The following is a 19,901-nucleotide window of genomic DNA, read 5'->3' as shown; positions in this document are numbered from 1 at the left end:
CCTCCTCCACGTGGTGCCAAGTCTGTGAGGTGTCATACCGTCTCCTTGTTGAGACGGAGTCTCCTGTGGCACGCGCTGTCTATACACCCCGGGCCATCATGGGCTTCCCCCTCTGGGTCCCTCTCTGGCCTGATGGGTGGCCGGGAATCGGTGTGGGGCGGGGTCCAGCACATGGACCATCTTCTCGAGCATCTGCAGATGCTGCTGCTGCCGCAATTTCCGGCGTCTGTCCGCCCGGGCTAGCAGCAGCACCACTAGGGCCTGTTCTGCAGGGTCCAAAATACGGTCTATACTCTTCAATTTCTGTAAGGAATTGGGAGAAGTTGTTAGACTAACAAACAGCGGTGGCTGCCACCCCGGGACCTTCCACTCTCCCATTGATTCCCCCTCCCCGCCCCAACCTCCAGGCCAGAAAGGTCCTGCTCACACACCTAGCTGCAGCGGACCCCCCCTCAACAGACCCAATACCCTGTACCCCAGACACACGCTCATAACATCACTTGGACCGTGCGCTGGTCCCCTCCCCACTGCACTGATATATCCTCCGGCTGTGGACATGTCCCCAGGGCTGGGGCCCATCCCCTGGGTGTTTGGATCTCGGCTGCTGCGTGTGTGGTGTTGCCTTCCGCAATGATCAGGCGCAGTGTCCATCCATCAAGATGTGATTGAGATGCTAGTCAATGACTCCCACATGCTATATGGCTCGCCCACCCACAGGAATCCATTTGGGTTGTGTGAAGTGCTCACTTAACCACGACTGCCAATTCCCTATTAGCGATAGCCTTCAGCCGCATGACCAGACGCCTCGGCAGTCGGTGGACATTCACATTTTTAAAAAGTACTAATCACCGCCAGCGTGGCCACATGCTTGGGAGGAGAATGAATCATGGGAGGCTGTTGGACATGGGGGTCGCCTCGTTAATTGTATGGAAATGATGCTTAAGGAGTGATAATTGGTTTCTCGCCACGCTACGGTGAGATATGATTTCGCCTACAGGAGTGAGCCGGTTGCATCAAAAATAATTTGGCGCCTGGCACGGTTCTCGTTTTCGGCCTCTCCAGCTATTTACAGGCCTCGTTTCACTTGAACGAGAGTGCAACAAGGGCGGAGAATCGTGCCCTTTGTCTCGGATGGGAGAATTCCGTTGTACTTTTCCCGTCTGACCCACAACCCCAGACTTCCTCGTTGATCAAAGATCTAACTCAGCCTTGAATATATTCAATAACCCAGCCTCCATTGCTCGCTCGGGTAGAGAATTTCAAATCTTAACGAACCTTCAGAAAATAAATTCCTCCTCATCTCAGTCTTAAATGGGAGGTCACTTGTTTTGTAACTACTGTCCCTTAGTTCTAGATTCCCCACAAGGGGAATCATTCTCTTGACATCTGCCATGTCAAGCCCCCTCAGTCTTAATAAGATCACCTCTCATTCTTCTAAATGAAGGTGACCTAGTTAACTTCCAAATCAAGTATATCTCTCCTCAAGCAAGGAGACTAAACTGTATGCAGTCTCTCCAATGTCCTGTGCAGTTGTAGCAAGGCTTCTTGCTTTTATACTCTTTGAGATAACCAATTAATCAATTAAAAGGGGACAAGTGAATAAATTAACAAATATCAAATCAACAAATTACCCATTTTCCTTCCTAATTATTTGATGCACCTCCACGCTAGCCTTTTGGTTATTGATGTAAGAGGGTACCCAGATCCCTCTGTTCCGGAGCATTTTGCAGTTTACATAATATTCTGTTTCTCTATTCTTTCTGCCGAAGTGGATAACCTCACATTTTCCCACATCATATCGTAGAAAGGTTTTGCGTGGTTTTGTTTATGCAACAGCTGTTCATCAAGGCTTCCGTTTCCGAAATTCAAACACGTTAATGAGAAATCATTGGATAATGGTCAGCACCACTGCTCTTTCAATTCCTTTTCAAATATCTGCAAGCATCCTAACTCAACACATCTTTCTCCATATTTACTGAGTTAAACAATTTCCATTTGTCGAATAACTCAAATGCCTCACGTTTCGCTACAAATGCACTTTATCCCAAATCAGCTACTCAGTGCAAAAGATAGAGGAATTTCAAGTGTAAATTATGCACTGATATTTTGCACTGGTTTAAAAAAATCATGATGGGACCTGGCCTTGCCCACAAAAGTGGCCAGGTACCAAAACGGAATTAACCACCAATATGAGTTTCCATTAATTACATCTATTTGCAAGCCTCTGATAAAAGGCTCTGCTAAAATTAACCAAATTTATGTTAGTCGCAAGTACATTCGTATATGTTTTTGAAAACTTTTACATTTCTTTCAATTTACTAAGATATTCATTTTTTTGCAAATGTGGCTAATAAATGGCTGTGCATAGATTCAATTTTAGTTCTTTTAAAATAGGGTTACTATTTTAAGTGTTGACTAGACGCCAATTAAAAATACTTTTTGTGACATCAATATTCAGCTGTACTAATAAAAATGCACAAAGTTATGACTAGTAAATGTATTAAGCTACATTTTGTTCATGAAAATTGTGTCAAAAATCACATTCTAAAATCGAAGTCAATTGTGCTCATAGAAGATTCAATGCTCAGCGGTATGCAAATGTGTTCGAGTGGAAGCTTGGACAAAAATAGAACTTCTGAAAACAGCAGAACTTTCTGTAAAAATTGCATCTGGACTAACTATGCCCAAAATGGAAATGAGTGGCCAAGCTGTTTATTAGATTATACAATGCAGTTACACACCAAAATCGTTCCAATTTTATTACAAGTCTAATGACAAATTCCTAGCTGTCATCAATTACCGTTGTACATGTTCATCAAGTTGTTTTGCAGCCTCTCTTGTCCGTGAAGAAGTTGACAAAGCTTCTTGCATTTTTTGGGAAGTTGCAGTTACATCACGTTCTTTGTCATCCAGAGCATTCTGTAACTGTTGGATTTTCCTCTCTGACTGCATGCATTCATCTCGAGTCTCCTGCAGCTGCAGCAAAGATATAATAGTTAGTTCAAATATTCTAATTAGACTTTTAAAAAATATGCCGTTTAAAATATGCATTTAAGTAACATTTCATATTATGAGGCAGCATGTGGGACCGTCTGCTGGCTGCAGCATTGTCTCTTTTTTTTTTGTGTTGTGTGAGGCTTATCCAGTTAGGTGCAAAGACCTTTAAATAGTTTGGGCAGCCACGCAAGTAGGTAACTTAACAGTGCTGAGTCTTCTGCCTGATTGGGAACCTTTGGGTTATTTTATGGCTGCACAGATTAGGAATATTTGTCGGCTACCCAGCAGGCAGGGGGCAATTTTGGATTGTTTGTCAATATGGGACATGTTTCTAGTGTCTGTGAATTAACTACTTTAGGTACAAGATTTCTTGTTCTCAAACTTTTGTCAGTTCGGAAATATTAGCTTTGCTCCTCTCTCCACAGATACAGCCTGATTGGCCGAAATGCGTTAACATTTTCAGTTTTAATTACAGGTCAGCTAGTGTAATATTTCCCAGTTTTCGCTTAACAGGAAACATATTGGCTATCAGATGTGTTCCCCAGCAAATAATTTGCTGCATTTGGAATAATTATCAGATCTTGGTTTATGCTAACACATGTTCATTTTGAGAGCCTACATCGATCTTTTCTTCAGATGTAACAAAGACACCAGCTGCGAAAAGAAAAAAAACGAAACTACATTTATATGGTGCCTTTCACGTTCTGGCGACATGCTGTTCCAATGTTGGACAAAGGGACAGCCAATTTGTGTCATCGAGATCCCACAAACAGAAAGAAGATAAATGAGCAGACAATCTGTTTCTTGTACTATTTTGACCAGGACAGTGGACAAACGCTTCTGTTTCTCCAGAGATGACACCCACAATAACTAACTTAAGGCCTAAAATAGCTGGCCACTTATTTAATTGCTCTTTGCGGGACCTGTGTTCAAATTAGCTGCCATGCTTCCCTACTTCAAAACAGGGAATAGACTTCCCAAAATATTTTATTGACTATGAAGCACTTTCTTCCAAAATGTAACTTGTTAAAAATTTCTTTAGTGTATTTATTGGTTGCTAAGAAGACATCGCTTGTTCAAAACATGTTTCTGTAGCATGCTGATGAAAAATATTCAAGTGTTTTCCCTTAAAAAAGAGAATTCAATATATTTTAAGATTTTCATCTAAAGGATATATTGCAGTTCAATGAAACCTATCCCATGATGGCAGTCCTTACATACAGAACTATTGCATCCGACTTGTTGCCTAGTGAAATATATTGAGAAACGATGAGCAATTTTGTGGACTGCTATAAATTGCTATCTTTAAATTGTTTTTAATAAAGCAGTCAAGATGAGCAGCAGAATCCCACTGTCACTGGAGCAACATTCTGTTTATTTTCAGTTTAGTTTATCGCTTGTCGTTCAAATTTACCTCAACCGTGAGCTTCTCTAATTGCTTCTGCGTACGTGTTTTCTCTTCTTCGATTTCATTGCGATAGCGCGTGGTCACTTCCAGTGAGGCCTCTGACATTGAAAGTTTCTTCAGTACATCAGCAAGTTCTTGTTGAAGTTGCCTCAATGAAGTCTAAAGGATGTTCTCAGTGATTAGCACATTACAATAATAACTTTTGTTTATATAGCACATTTAACAAAGAAATGTGTCCCAAGGTGCTTTAATGGGATTTGAGGTCATATTAGGTCATCAAAAACCTGGCCAGAGTTGAATTGTACGGAGAACGGAGGTGATGGTGAAACGGAGGGGCTTAGGAAGGAACATTCTGAGTGTGAGGAATACATGGCTGAAGATATAGCTGCTAATTGGTGGCAAAAGGTTAAAGTCAAAGTAATGGAGAGTTTGATGGAAGGGGTGTTGAAGGGCTGGAATGAGAATTTTCAATTTAAGGCAATATATAGTTGTGATAAGATAGCATGCCTGGGAAGAACAGGTGACTTTGGAGCTATGGCATCCAAAGGTCTCCACCACTGGGGCTTTCCTCATGTCATGCCTGGATGTCTGTTGTGAGCACATTGAGAGATCGATTGCCATAATTAGACAACAACCTGATTATCATTGTGTCATGTGACTATTAGGATGGTGAACCAAACATCTTTCTTCACATAGCTAATGTTCATTTCTAAAACAACTTGGAGACTGGGAACTAATCTAAGTCAGTAGAGGCATAATAATGCACGAGCGCACAATGCAGCATGAAATATGGCAAGAGATTTACACAAGATGAAATTTACTGAACATGAAGAGGAGATTGGGATCACCCCCGCCGATTCTCCGGCCCGCGATGAGCCAAAGTCCCGCTGCTGGAATGCCTGTCCCGCCAACGTGGATTAAACCACCTTTTGAACGGCGGGACAAGACGGCGCGGGCAGGCTCCGGGGGGGGCGCGGGCGATCTGGCCCCAGGGGATGCCCCCACGGTGGCCTGGCCCGCGATCGGGGCCAACCGATCCGCAGGCGGGCCTGTGCCGTGGGGGCATTCTTTTTCTTCCGCCTTCGCCATGGTCTTCACTATGGCAGATGCGGAAGAGACCCCTCCCCTGCGTATGCGCAGGGATGACGTCAGCAGCCGCCGACGCTCCCGCGCATGCGTCGCCCGACCTTTCGGCCCCGGCTGGCGTGGCGCCAAAGGCATTTCCTGCCAGCCGGCGGAGCGCAAACCACTCCGGCGTGGGCCTAGCCCCTCAAGGTGAGGGCTTGGCCCCTAAAGGTGCGGAGACTTTGGGGCAGCCCGACACCGGAGTGGCTCCCGCCACTCCATTACGCCGGAACCCCCCGCCCCGCCGGGTAGGGGAGAATCCTGCCCAAGGTATCCCTGCCTGCAACAGTAGTGCACTCGCCAACACTAAGGACATTCAAATGGTCATTGGATAGACATAGGGACAATAAGGGAATAGTGTAAATGGGCTTTAGAGTGGTTTCACAGGTCGGCGCAACATCGAGGGCCGAAGGGCCTGTACTGCGCTGTAATGTTCTATGTTCTAAGGTGTGGAGTGGGCCTAGGTAGGGTGCTCATCCAGAGGGTCGGTGAAGAGTAGAACCAAATAGCCTCCTTCTGTGTTATGGGAATTTTATGGTTCTATAAGTAGAAACACAGTACCATGTGCAATCCCAGCTGAATTAACTTTCAAATTAAAATACATCACTAAATATAAGAAATACAAGAGACAATAAGTATAAAATGTTTTTAAAAATTACACTCTAGTACAGTGCAGTAGGCTCCATTCAGTGGCAGAAGTTGGTTAGTGCCACAGGAGCTGAAGTTCCAAGGACTACCTGCACCAACCAGGTTTCACCACTCGATGGAGCCAGGGGCTCAATTCGATTTCAGAACAGGAGCTGATAAGAATCCAGCCACTCAACTAAGGGGGCAGGAGGCATGTCAGGGGGACAAGGACCCAGCCACTCAACGGAGGACAGAAGGCAGGGGTTATGTCAGGGGGGCAAGTACCCAGCCACTCAACTAAGGACAGAGGGCAGGAGGTATATCAGGGGGACAAGGCTGGGAGGTCCAGGAACTTGAGAAGAGGGACTCCGGGCAAAAAATACCAAAGTGCTGGTGGAAAAGGCCATGTGTACATGCTGGCTGCAGAAGAGGAAGTCTGTGGCAAACAACATTAGAGTTAAACTAGCAATGCCAATTCACTACTTTATTAAGGGTGTTGAAGTGTAACAACATTAAGTGAATTAATGTTAAGCAGGTACTAAGTGTATGCAACAACTGCCACAAAGCCAAAGCAGGACATGGTGATAATTATCTCACTCTTGGAAGCGACACAGAATTAAGTTTCTTTCTCCCAGCTCCTGCATACTGATGTGCTACTTTTGAACACTGTCAGCATGGCTTGCCATCTCTATCCTCCTTTGTCTCCCAGGATTTTACCAGACTTTATTACATTTGTCTGAGTAGATGATGCTCTTTTTCTGAAATATTAATATTGCACTTAAACCCATAGCGTATCATATTCATTTTGGCCTTGGGATTCTGTCCATATTGCTACAAAGTGCTCTGTAACTTTATTACGTACAAATAAACCATTGGCCATTTGAGTATTGGTTGCATATGCGCTTTTCCACCATGGGAACACAAGTGTCCAGTCCATCAATGTTGATTTTAAGGGAGTTTTCCCAAATGCTTGTGGAGCTGGCTTCAAGAAAGGCATCTCGTATTTGCTAGACTGTTAACTTTTAATTTCATTTCTTTGTTCCAATACTTCTGACCTTCATAACACATTATTGGCAAAGTAGATTTGATATTAAATAGGGCTGAGCTTATTTGTATCTAACAATAGCAAACCTACGAAGGACACCCAACCTTTGGAAACGTAATATATCAGAAATGCTAACCCAGACCCTCTGCCTGTTCTGATGGACATAACAATATCCCATGACATTATTTGAACAACACCAGTGGAGTTCTCCCGATGTTCATACTGATATTTATCCCTCAAATAATATCACCAAAGTGAATTATGTGACCATTCATCTCATTTGGTGTTTGTATAACACAGTTATGTGCAAACTAGCTCCAGCTTATTATTGTAGCCACCTAAAATGGCTGATTCCCTATTAATTTGGCCAAACCCCGATTTAAAATGGCTAACCGAAAAGGCTGATGGGAAAAGCAGGCAACAGGACACAAACGGACAGCTGCAGACAGAATAGCGTATTCGGCTCTGGGGAAGTCGGCCCAGATCGATACTCAAGACTATTAGCAGCACATCAACCCAGACATCTGCAGTTTAATCGGCTATCCCCGGGAACAATTGCAACATATTAGCAATTGAATGCTCGACCAGACCTGTCGGCGCCTGCAGTGGCCGAAACAAAGACAGGTGAACGACCACCCCCCGATCGAGGAATCGCCCCGTTATTGGACATATCGAACCCAGTGATTGGGAACAAGTCCAATCACTTGGGACTCAGGGTCAAGGGCCGCCCCGAGAGGCGGGAAGCCCCTAGGCCCTATAAAGTGAGGGGCCAAGTTCAGATCTCTCTCTCTCTCTCCCTTCTTCACCTGCTCGAGACCTTCGCAAGAACATCGATCAGAAACAGTAAGTCTGACTCCAGCGATCGCTACCCAATAAAGACTCCTAGCCATTGACCCGTATCAGCCTTTTTGAATCCCGCGGGCCAGATCCGATTCGATAAGCCATTAGTTTCCCTGAACTGGTGGGCCCTTCCTAAAGTTAAGTATTGGCCAGTAGTGATAGGTTTCTATATAGATAGTAGGATTATTGTGTAAGCATTAATTGTTGTATATAATAAATGACCGTTGATTTCAATCTTACTAAGCGGTGTGCTGACTTATTAATCATAACTCGAGCTTGAACCACGTGGCGGTATCAGAAAGATACCTGGCGACTCGTGAGCAAAGGTGACATAATCAGAGGTAATAAAACTAAGGCTAAAAAGAGCAACATCATAGAGTGATTATTTACTGTGGCAGGACATTTGCTGGGCATCCTGTGGTTATAAAGTGCCCAGGAAAATGAAAGCTGCCCTGTATAAAAAATGTATTTCTTTACACATTTTCAATTTGAAAGTTACCAACCTGGATACTATTATTAAAATTAGAACATGCAAGCCTATAGACAATGACATAAAGCTAAAGGAGAATAAATATAAATGTGTATTCGCAAAACGATGGGCTTTTTCCCAAACATGTACATTGCGTCTTACTTAAAGTTTACGGTGGGGAATTTTCTTTCACCATTAGTTAGCTACCAAAATGGGTAAAAAAAATCAAAACAAATAGGCAGAAGCAAAATCTAATTAGTTATTGAAATATTAGTCACCACAGTACCTCTCTTTCTATCTTCTCATTTTCAAACTTGCAGATATGTTCTCTTTGTTCAATCGTCTTGCTCACCAATTCTTTGTTTCTCTCTTCCACCAAACTTATCTGCCGTTCACTATCTCTTCGAAGTTTAGAAAATATGTCACTGAAGCGGTCTTGAACATCAGTGACTGCTTTTTCCTTCATAATACCTTTGTTTTGTGCATCTTCAAGCTGCTGCCGTAACAGCATGATTTCGCTTTGGGCTTGGGCCAATCTCTCCTGCATAGACTCCTGACGAACTGCAAATTTACTTATCTGTTCCTTCTGCAGTCGATTGGCGCGTTCAAAGTCATTTATCTGAGTCTGAGATTGATTCAGGTTCCTCTGAACACTCTCCAGCATAACGTTTTTCTCAGCAAGATTAAGTGTTGCACGATGAAGTTCATAATCCAAGCTGTTGGCCTTTTCTTCCTCTTTACTTAATTTCTGTGATAGGCTGTTATTAGTCTCACGGAGACTGGAAATTTCATAGTTCCGTTTTTCATCTGAATGGTGCCACTCATCATGTTCCCTTTGAAGGATTTGTTCAGATTCACATTTAGCTGCTTGACTCCGTTCCACCTCCTGTAGGGCTACACTCAATTGTGAACGGATGGCTTCCATCTCAGTCTCTAGCTTTTCCTTATTTTGTTTCTCAAGTTCAAGCTTCGAAGTCAACATTGATGTCTCAGTCTTTAGTGTATTCAGTTGACCATTATACTGTAAGGCTGTGTGGGCCAAAGCTTCCTCGTTAAATTTCAAATCCTTTTTTGTGTCATCTAGCCTTTCTTGTAACGCCTCAATCTGCTCAATATACTTTCCCTGTTCTTCCTGATTTCGTTCACGCACACGATCCAATTCAATTTTTAACACAGTGATTTCATCCTGCAGTGAACGATTTTGTTGCATCACATCTTTTTCGTGGTTGTCAATATCACAAAGATGAGCTACAGCCTTCAAAATAAGGAATACTACATTGAATAAAGGATACAGTGGCAATACAATAAGCTAATGTCAAGATTACAAATGGAAGAAGAAAACTTTTGGGTTAACCAAGTAGAAAATTATCAACCCATTTATATTTTCTTCAGTCCATCCATTAATTGGTTCCAAGATCTACCAGTACAGGGTACTGCTTTGTAACTGACCTCTAAAGGGGAGTAGAAACAAATCAGTAATGCAATGTTCTTCGATGACATAGTGCAACAGTATATTCATTTGCTAGATACTTACTTAAAGGATCTATGCATTTGATAGCATGTACAATCTACATCAGATCTTAAAAATGTAACTGAGGTCTGAAGATGTCTTCCCAGAGAAATGCTAAATCTGCTGTTGAAGACAAAGATACTTTTCACAAAATATTGGCTGAAATAAAAAACTTTTAGTTTATGTTATCTGCAGGTTATACCAGCTGGAGGTCAGGTAATAAAAATCGCTAATATATATATTATATATATATATTATGTATGTGTGTATAGATATATATATCAGTGCCTAGCACTGCTGCCTCACAGTGCCAGGGACCCAGGTTTGATTCCGACCTCGGGTGACTGTGTATGAGGAGTTTGTATGTGCTCCCCGGGTCTGCGTGGGTTTCCTCCGGGTGCTCCGGTTTCCTCCCACAGTCCAAAGATGTGCAGGTTAGGTGGATTGGCCATGATCAATTGCCCCATAATGTCCAGGGATGTGCAGGTTTGGTTACGAGGATAGGGTGCGTTGGGCAGGGGGGAATTGGGCATGGGTAGGGTGCCGTTTTGGAGGGTAGATGCAGACTCGATATTAATATTTCCAGGCTTAAATTCAGTCTTTGTAACCCAATTGTAGTCGACTGGTTACAAATTAGTAGCTTTTGCTAACCTTTGCTGAAACTTCCAAGGAGCCAAAGAAGAAAGCAAAATGGCTATTTTGAAACATTGCAGAGGGCAACAGTAGCTTGCTCTTTGCAGGGAAAAAAATAATGCTTGTCCTGTTCGGTTTATGAAAGTTCAAACCATGAAGCTAAAATTAAGGTTTTGACCAAATTTTCCATTTCTTAACCTGCACTACAAGATTATTTACAGAGGACAGATTGTCCAGAAATAGAACACAATTTTTCTCACCGTTTTTTGATTCTTCACTTGCTGTGGATTAAAGTACATGAAAAAGTAAATAGCTCAATATTCAGCAAAATAACTTATTGCCCAAAGAAAGCATGCTTCATTTGTAGATAGTTTTGTGCTCATATACCTGTACATTTTTTACTGTTATCTTCTCTTCCTGTTCGATCTCACGTTGTCTATGCAGATGGCTGTTGAGGATTTCTTTATGCACAGCTTGTTCTTGCTTGAACTGTCTCTGTAATTCATGTTGTTCTTCATTAAGCTAAACATATTAAATTAAGTTCAATTAATATTTGGTTCAAAATTTTTAAATTACTTCTGAATTCGTAATTTAAATAGGATTCAGTCTAACTTCGAGGCATGTGCCCTTTGAGCAAACACTGAACAAATATTACTTTTATTGTAAATATCAGATTTTATAATTTTCTATAATTCATGTGTTTTCAAAGTGTAACTTTTAGCTTTAGGAATATAAATTTTAGGTTGGGGAGTAGATCGTCAAAAGTAAGCAGAAACAGTCGATAGCAAATCTGAAATAAGTGCAATTCAAACAGATCTGGAGTCGTTACAAAGTGTTTACTTGATATTAGAAGGAAGAATTAAATAATAGATGACCCATTTTTAACCTTTTAGTAGGTCCAGTTATTTCAATAAAAGATGTGGATTATTCACATAGTTCCCAGATCAAAGAAGCTAACAGTAATATTTGCAGTAATCCAAGGAGCCTGGAAGCGGCACTAAAGATGTCTATTATTTAGGAGTCCCCGAATCAAGGAAGTTTTGAAGGGAAAAGATAGTTAATTTGCATTTTTATCTGTATAATTATGTGTTTGCCAACAGAAGTAAGCATTTCTAGACAATCACGGCAGGTCTGGCAGCATCTGTGGAGAGAGAATGGAGCTAACATTTCAAGTCGCTGGATGACTCTTTGTCAAAGTTAGAGAGAACTGGAAATAGGGTCAGACTTATACTGTTGTTTGGGGGGGGGGGGGGGGTGAAACTGTGGGGCTGGATAGTGGCCAGCGATAGGTGGAGATTGACAAAGATGATGCGGACAGAAAGAATGTAAATTTGTAAATTGGGGTGATTAAGGCCAAGAAGGCTGCTGATAGTGGCACATAAAGGGATTACATTTGTGAATGGTAGAACAAAGGTGAGCAGTGTCAAGGGGCAACTAGGAACAGATGGCCCAAGTGGGGTGGGGAGAGGGGGAACAATGGTGAGGGAAAAACAGATCAATGGAAGAAATTCAAATAAATGGATGGAAACAAAAATGGTGTGAAGGTGGAGGAAAGAGATCACAGTCTGAAGTTGTTGTCTGAAGGCGATGAAGCTAGTTTTGAAATGGAGACACTTAAAATATCAAAAAGCATTGTGCATTGCATCCAGCAAAGGAAGCCGAAGGAGTGGAATGGGACCAAGGGAATGAGGTGGTACTATGATATGGGGTTTAAGTGTAAAATACATCAACCAAAAGCATGTTCAACGTTTAAATAATAACATATTAGAGAACGCATTCAGAATTAATTTTTGTACCAGAAGGAAAATAGAATTTAGTTTTCATATGAATGCAAATCTTTTGCATCTTTAAATGCTTTTCATCGAGACAAAATTTACTAGCCTTTCAATCAGTTCAAATCATTAATATGAAACAAATCTGTCAACCTGTTCTATATTGCTGATCAATGACTTCCTTTCCATTTCTAGGTTTCTTATTATCAGCTCCAGTTCTCGTTTTGCTTGCAACTCCTCGCAGTATTGTAATTCCTTTTTTTGGAGTTGTTCACGGCTCTTTTCATACAACATTTCTGCAATTTTCCGTTTCTCCTCTTCTTGTTTCAGACTAAATCTTTATTTTAAAAAAATTAATGGCCATAAGGTAAAAGATGTAGAATAATATCTATACAATTGCAATTTCAATCAGAGTTTTTGTTCTGCGTCCCTTTTTGATGTCGCTACCATCTCTCTGCAAGCTTCATAAATTATGTCATTCTGCAAAACAACACTTTACAAATACTGGAGAATATTATGGTCTTATTAATGAGCCAAGATAACAAGTTTGTTTTTAACTCTATACTTTGGTTTGACTGACACCCAGGTTCATTTCCAAACTTCATCAGCTGCCAAAGGCTTTGGGATGTCTTCGAGGCATGAAAGGCCCTACATAATATTTTTATCGATTTAAAGACATTTTGAATAATGCTTCCATTAAGTTACTTTATACAGAATGAATGTTCACTGGAAAATCATGTGTTTTTTATCCTTTTTGAAATTAATGGATGGGAAACTACAGGGCTTTTGGTGCACATTGACTGCATATGGAGCACTACTTTTCTGGGGGGTGGGGCAGCTGTGAGTTCTTAAATGTCTATCTTCATATTTGCAGTGAGTGCACTAACACTAACCCAATATTGAATAACCCACTGATTAATCTCAGAGGTTGAAAAATTACAGTGCTGTATATATACACCATCAAATTTATTTACAGTGCAGAAGGAGGCTATTCGGCCCATCGAGTCTGCACCGGCCCTTGGAAGGAGCTCTCTACTTAAGCCTATGCCTCCACCCTATCCCCATAACCCAACCTAACCTTTTGGACACTAAGGCCAATTTAGCATGGCCAATCCACCTAACCTGCACATCTTTGGACTGTGGGAGGAAACCCACGCAGACATGGGGAGAAAGTGAAAACTCTCAGTCACCAGAGACCGGAATTGAACCAGGACCCTGGAGCTGTGAGGCAACAGTACGAACTGCTGTGCCACTGTGCTGCTCTCATATGAAAAGCTCTTCATCCCAGGGATCATTCTTGTGAACCTCCTCTGGACCCTTTTCATGGCCAGCACATACTTCCTTAGATATGGGGCACAAAATGCTCACAATACTGCAAATGGGGCCTGACCAGAGCCTTATAGAGCCACAGAAGTACATTCCCGCTCTTGACATGAATGCTAACATTGCATTTGCGTTCCTAACTGCCGACTGAACCTGCAAGTTAATCTTGAACTAGGACTCCCAAGTCACTTGGTGCTTCTGATTTCCTAAGCCTTTTTCCATTTAGAAAATAGCCTATGCCTCCATTTTTCCTACAAAGTGCATAACCTCACACTTTTCCACTTTGTATTCCATCTGCCCACTCTCCTAGCCTGTCCAAGTCCTTCTGCAGCCCCTTTGCTTCCTCAATACCACCTGTCCCTCTGCATATCTTTGTATCATCTACAAACTTAGCAACAGATTTGTTAGTGCTCTTTGGGGGGGTTTAAACTAATGCAGCAGGGGCATGGGAACCTGGATTGTAGTTTTAGGGTAAGGGAGAATGAGAGTATAGAGGTCAGGAGCTCAGATTTGACGTCGCAGGAGGGGGCCAGTGTTCAGGTAGGTGGTTTGAAGTGTGTCTACTTCAATGCCAGGAGTATACGAAATAAGGTAGGGGAACTGGCAGCATGGGTTGGTACCTGGGACTTCGATGCTGTGGCCATTTCGGAGACATGGATAGAGCAGGGACAGGAATGGATGTTGCAGGTTCCGGGGTTTAGGTGTTTTAGTAAGCTCAGAGAAGGAGACAAAAGAGGGGGAGGTGTGGCGCTGCTAGTCAAGAGCAGTATTACGGTGGCGGAGAGGATGCTAGGTGGGGACTCATCTTCCGAGGTAGTATGGGCTGAGGTTAGAAACAGGGAAGGAGAGGTCACCCTGTTGGGAGTTTTCTATAGGCCTCCAAATAGTTCTAGGGATGTAGAGGAAAGGATGGCGAGGATGAGCCTGGATAAGAGCGAAAGTAACAGGGTAGTTATTATGGGAGACTTTAACTTTCCAAATATTGACTGGAAAAGATATAGTTCGAGTACATTAGATGGGTCGTTTTTTGTACAGTGTGTGCAGGAGGGATTCCTGACACAGTTTGTTGACAGGCCAACAATTGGCGAGGCCACATTGGATTTGGTTTTGGGTAATGAACCAGGCCAGGTGTTGGATTTGGAGGTAGGTGAGCACTTTGGGGACAGTGACCACAATTCGGTGACGTTTACGTTAAGGATGGAAAGGGATAAGTATACACCGCAGGGCAAGAGTTATAGCTGGGGGAAGGGAAATTATGATGCCATTAGACGTGACTTGGGGGGGATAAGGTGGAGAAGTAGGCTGCAAGTGTTGGACACACTGGATAAGTGGAGCTTGTTCAAGGATCAGCTACTGCGTGTTCTTGATAAGTATGTACCGGTCAGGCAGGGAGGAAGGTGCCGAGCGAGGGAACCGTGGTTTACCAAAGAAGTGGAATCTCTTGTTAAGAGGAAGAAGGAGGCCTATGTGAAGATGAGGTGTGAAGTTTCAGTTGGGGCGATGGATAGTTACAAGGTAGCGAGGAAGGATCTAAAGAGAGAGCTAAGACGAGCAAGGAGGGGACATGAGAAGTATTTGGCAGGAAGGATCAAGGAAAACCCAAAAGCTTTCTATAGGTATGTCAGGAATAAGCGAATGACTAGGGAAAGAGTAGGACCAGTCAAGGACAGGGATGAGAAGTTGTGTGTAAAGTCTGAAGAGATAGGCGAGATACTAAATGAATATTTTTCGTCAGTATTCACTCAGGAAAAAGATAATGTTGTGGAGGAGAATGCTGAGCTCCAGGTAAATAGATTAGATGGCATTGAGGTACGTAGGGAAGAGGTGTTGGCAATTCTGGACAGACTGAAAATAGATAAGTCCCCGGGACCTGATGGGATTTATCCTAGGATTCTCTGGGAGGCCAGAGAAGAGATTGCTGGACCATTGGCTTTGATTTTATGTCATCATTGGCTACAGGAATAGTGCCAGAGGACTGGAGGATAGCAAATATGGTCCCTTTGTTCAAAAAGGGGAGCAGAGACAACCCCGGCAACTATAGACCGGTGAGCCTCACGTCTGTAGTGGGTAAAGTCTTGGAGGGGATTATAAGAGACAAGATTTATAATAATCTAGATAGGAATAATATGATCAGGGATAGTCAGCATGGCTTTGTGAAGGGTAGGTCATGCCTCACAAACCTTATCGAGTTCTTTGAGAAGGTGACTGAACAGGTAGACGAGGGTAGAGCAGTTGATGTGGTGTATATGGATTTCAGCAAAGCGTTTGATAAGGTTCCCCACGGTAGGCTATTGCAGAAAATACGGAGGCTGGGGATTGAGGGTGATTTAGAGATGAAAATTGGCTAGCTGAAAGAAGACAGAGGGTGGTGGTTGATGGGAAATGTTCAGAATGGAGTTCAGTCACAAGTGGAGTACCACAAGGATCTGTTCTGGGGCCGTTGCTGTTTGTCATTTTTATCAATGACCTAGAGGAAGGCGCAGAAGGGTGGGTGAGTAAATTTGCAGACGATACTAAAGTCGGTGGTGTTGTCGATAGTGTGGAAGGAAGTAGCAGCTTACAGACGAATATAGATAAGCTGCAGAGCTGGGCTGAGAGGTGGCAAATGGAGTTTAATGTAGAGAAGTGTGAGGTGATTCACTTTGGAAGGAATAACAGGAATGCGGAATATTTGGCTAATGGTAAAGTTCTTGGAAATGTGGATGAGCAGAGGGATCTAGGTGTCCATGTACATAGATCCCTGAAAGTTGCCACCCAGGTTGATAGGGTGGTGAAGAAGGCCTATGGAGTGTTGGCCTTTATTGGTAGAGGGATTGAGTTCCGGAGTCAGGAGGTCATGTTGCAGCTGTACAGAACTCTGGTACGGCCGCATTTGGAGTATTGCGTACAGTTCTGGTCACCGCATTATAGGAAGGACGTGGAGGCTTTGGAGCGGGTGCAGAGGAGATTTACCAGGATGTTGCCTGGTATGGAGGGAAAATCTTATGAGGAAAGGCTGATGGACTTGAGGTTGTTTTCGTTGGAGAGAAGAAGGTTAAGAGGAGACTTAATAGAGGCATACAAAATGATCAGGGGGTTGGATAGGGTGGACAGTGAGAGCCTTCTCCCGCGGATGGAAATGGCTGGCACGAGGGGACATAGCTTTAAACTGAGGGGTAATAGAAAGAGGACAGAGGTCAGAGATAGGTTCTTTACGCAAAGAGTAGTGAGGCCGTGGAATGCCCTACCTGCTACAGTAGTGAACTCGCCAACATTGAGGGCATTTAAAAGTTTATTGGATAAACATATGGATGATAATGGTATAGTGTAGGTTAGATGGCTTTTGTTTCGGTGCAACATCGTGGGCCGAAGGGCCTGTACTGCGCTGTATTGTTCTATGTTCTAACAGTGCCGTCAGATCCATTTTCCAGATTGTTAATGTATATCGTAAAAAGTTGTGGTCCCAGCACAGACCCCTGAGGCACACGGCTAGTCACCGGCTGCCATCCTGAAAAAGACCCTTTATGTCTTCTGCCAGTTAGTCAATCCTCTGTCCATGGGGTCAGATAGGGACCCCAGCTTCTCACTTCTTCCATGATTAAGTCTGGGGCGGGAAGGCTCACAGATGACCCACCACCAATTGAGACCCTTGAGTTGACTATTAGTGCCCAATTTCGGGGCGCATCTCACCCCATTGGTGGAATACCAGTGGCAGGCAAAGGCTGGGAGCGCAAAAGTAAAAACCCTGTCTGGGGTTGCTTGTGGGCTACCAGAGGGGTCCCTCATCAGGATTGAGGCACCCAGCTTTGCCATTAAAATCTATCCTTATTCCTACCTCTCTCCCACAATGTACATCCTTCCTTCACTCACAATAGCCTGGGTCCCTTGATCCGTCTGGTAGCTCTCAGTGGGTCCTTGATCCGGGAGAAGGTCCGCTACTGGCCACTAAAGTTTCTGGCTAGCACAGAGTGCAGCGGACCTTCCTCAAAGGAGGCTACACGGGGCTCCAACTATCCCACCATCAGAGAAGAACCCCTCCAACTACCATCATCTGGATTAAATTCTGCCCATCCCTTGAATGAAGCTTTCCAAGCCTACTAGAAGAGAACTGTAGCACGAGTTAACATTGCTTTATTTTGTATCTTTGCTATAATTATTGGTTTTGGAAATGTATGAAAGTTTAATATAGATCCAATATAAACTACAGCATACTTGACACTGTTAAAATCAGTATCCCTCTCCCTTTTCTGGCACTCCAGTTTGGATTTTATTTCTCTAGTTTGATCCAGTTTTTGATGGAGGTCTTTTCGCTCATTCTCCAGATATTTTACTTTATCGGAAAGTAAGGCATAACGCTTCTTTCCCCGTTCAACTGCACGTTCATACTCATGAACCAGATTCTGGATTTTCAGTAAACCTACAGAGTCTGGTGATTGAAAAACAATTATAAAAATAAAATCAATTATTTAAATAATCCAATTTGATAGAATGTACAATTCATTAAAACAGTAGAATTAACAAATTTATACCATGTACAACATATGGCATTTATTGGCTTCTCAGATGGTTACATAATTAAAATGTGAAAGCAGATTGAATTTCATCACATAAACAGACTATTTTGTTCCAAAAATTCTTTCATTCTTATTAAATATGTTGCCTGTGTGGTATTACTGCTTCTGTTAAAATAAACAATTCAGAATCTAAGTCAAAATTGAAGTTGACAAGATATATTCTTACTGGCTGATTGTAAGCCCTCCTTTATAATTACAGGAGGAAAACAACGAAATTGAGAACCAACATCTGCAAGTTTTGCATAGAATGCTGAAATAAACAATAATAATCACCAGAGAGAGAGAGAGTGAGAGAGAGGTTTACCGTACCGATTGCCTCTGCATCAAGCTGAGCAATTAACAATGGCGTATTCCTATAAGCCGAACTAGGTGATTCTGATCCATCTGTAGCAGTGTCAGAGGACTGTGTAAGATCATCCAGGTCATCAGAAATAGTTATTGGTCTAGTGAACTAAAAACAGGCAAATGGGAAATATGGAGCAGCCAACTTTATAATAATAATTACTACTGGATAATAGAAACATAACATGCTGGAAACATTGAACAGGTCAGGCAGCACCTGCGAAGAGACAGCTACGATTTCAGGTTGATCATCAGAACTGAAAGATGGAAGTGCCAAGAAAAGGGAAGGGGACAGGAAATGAACAGAATTAATTAAATTGATAAAGTAACAAAGGGTCAAGGCAAGGCAAAACAAGGTGATAATGAGATATGCATAGAAACTTATGTTGTTACTTCTATATGTTTCATTATCATGTAATTTTGCTTTATTGGTAACATTTTCCAGTTCTGTATTTTACTAATTGGCTTGAGAGCCCAACATAAGGTTAATTTCTGACTTATGCGCCTTAATGTGTGGATGGTGGGACGTCTGCTCAGTGCTTTGCTCATCTCCTGCACTTCTGCTGGAAGCAATTGAAGCCATCGACTTTAAAGGGCAGTCTGCAGCCTGCCACTGGTGGCACTCAGAAAAGACTATCGAAAGGATGCAGCACAATGCAGTGTATGCAGAGTTGATTGGTGTGCATGAAAGTGCCACTCCATGCTTCACTGACATATTCCCTGTGGTAGTCCTGCAGGCAGGGAGGGAAGAGAGATGTACTACCCATAGAGGACAAACGACTGCAACCATCCAGCCTTAGTGGCCAAAGAAGTGTGCAGCTGCTAGGTGATGTGGTGGAAGTACTTCCATGACCCAGTGAGGACTGGCATGTATAACATGGCAGCCATGGCATACACGGTGACATAGACGACCCATGGAAATGAACTCAACCAGGACCAATGTATGCATCAAGATAGAGGGTCGCATCACAAGAGAACCTTGCTAATAATTTGCACTCAATGCAATCCTAAGCATGGTTAAATGCATGCAGCAGGCCTCACAGTGTTTCAATGACAACCTTGAAAATGGCGCTGTCTCATAAGTATCACAGAGGCAGAGAGTTTTATCACACTCTTTGCAAAGCGGTGGGGCAGCAAGCAAAGCGGTGGGTGGGCAGCAAGCGACACCAGTGGCCACAGCAGGCACATGTGGGAGCAGGTGAAGCAGACAAGTGGCAGGTGCGACAAGTTTCCATTACAGGACTATGGAATGTTCAG

General features: G+C 42.8%; 1 protein-coding gene across 9 annotated transcripts in view; it reads right to left on the bottom strand.

The window, feature by feature from the left end:
• ankrd26 (ankyrin repeat domain containing 26) overlaps positions 1 to 19,901 on the bottom strand; it is a 167,376-nt gene that overhangs the window by 40,654 nt on the left and 106,821 nt on the right. For 7 of the 9 annotated variants that reach the window (XR_011936562.1, XM_072485232.1, XM_072485228.1 and 4 more), the window contains 8 exons: positions 18,612 to 18,753; positions 17,941 to 18,154; positions 12,580 to 12,763; positions 11,042 to 11,176; positions 10,915 to 10,935; positions 8,798 to 9,766; positions 4,412 to 4,564; positions 2,801 to 2,976 (listed from right to left, as the gene is read on the bottom strand). Coding sequence is in view for 8 of the 9 variants with exons in the window: in XM_072485232.1 (XP_072341333.1) it covers positions 2,801 to 2,976; positions 4,412 to 4,564; positions 8,798 to 9,766; positions 10,915 to 10,935; positions 11,042 to 11,176; positions 12,580 to 12,763; positions 17,941 to 18,154; positions 18,612 to 18,753 (1,994 nt within the window). In the remaining variant the exon portion in view is untranslated. The remainder of the gene's footprint in view (positions 1 to 2,800; positions 2,977 to 4,411; positions 4,565 to 8,797; positions 9,767 to 10,914; positions 10,936 to 11,041; positions 11,177 to 12,579; positions 12,764 to 17,940; positions 18,155 to 18,611; positions 18,754 to 19,901) is intronic. The other 2 variants (XM_072485229.1, XM_072485235.1) reach the window with 1 other exon arrangement.

Source organism: Scyliorhinus torazame, chromosome 19, assembly GCF_047496885.1.
Source record: "Scyliorhinus torazame isolate Kashiwa2021f chromosome 19, sScyTor2.1, whole genome shotgun sequence".
Taxonomy (NCBI): domain Eukaryota; kingdom Metazoa; phylum Chordata; class Chondrichthyes; order Carcharhiniformes; family Scyliorhinidae; genus Scyliorhinus; species Scyliorhinus torazame.
This window is presented reverse-complemented; position numbering and strand designations above follow the sequence as displayed.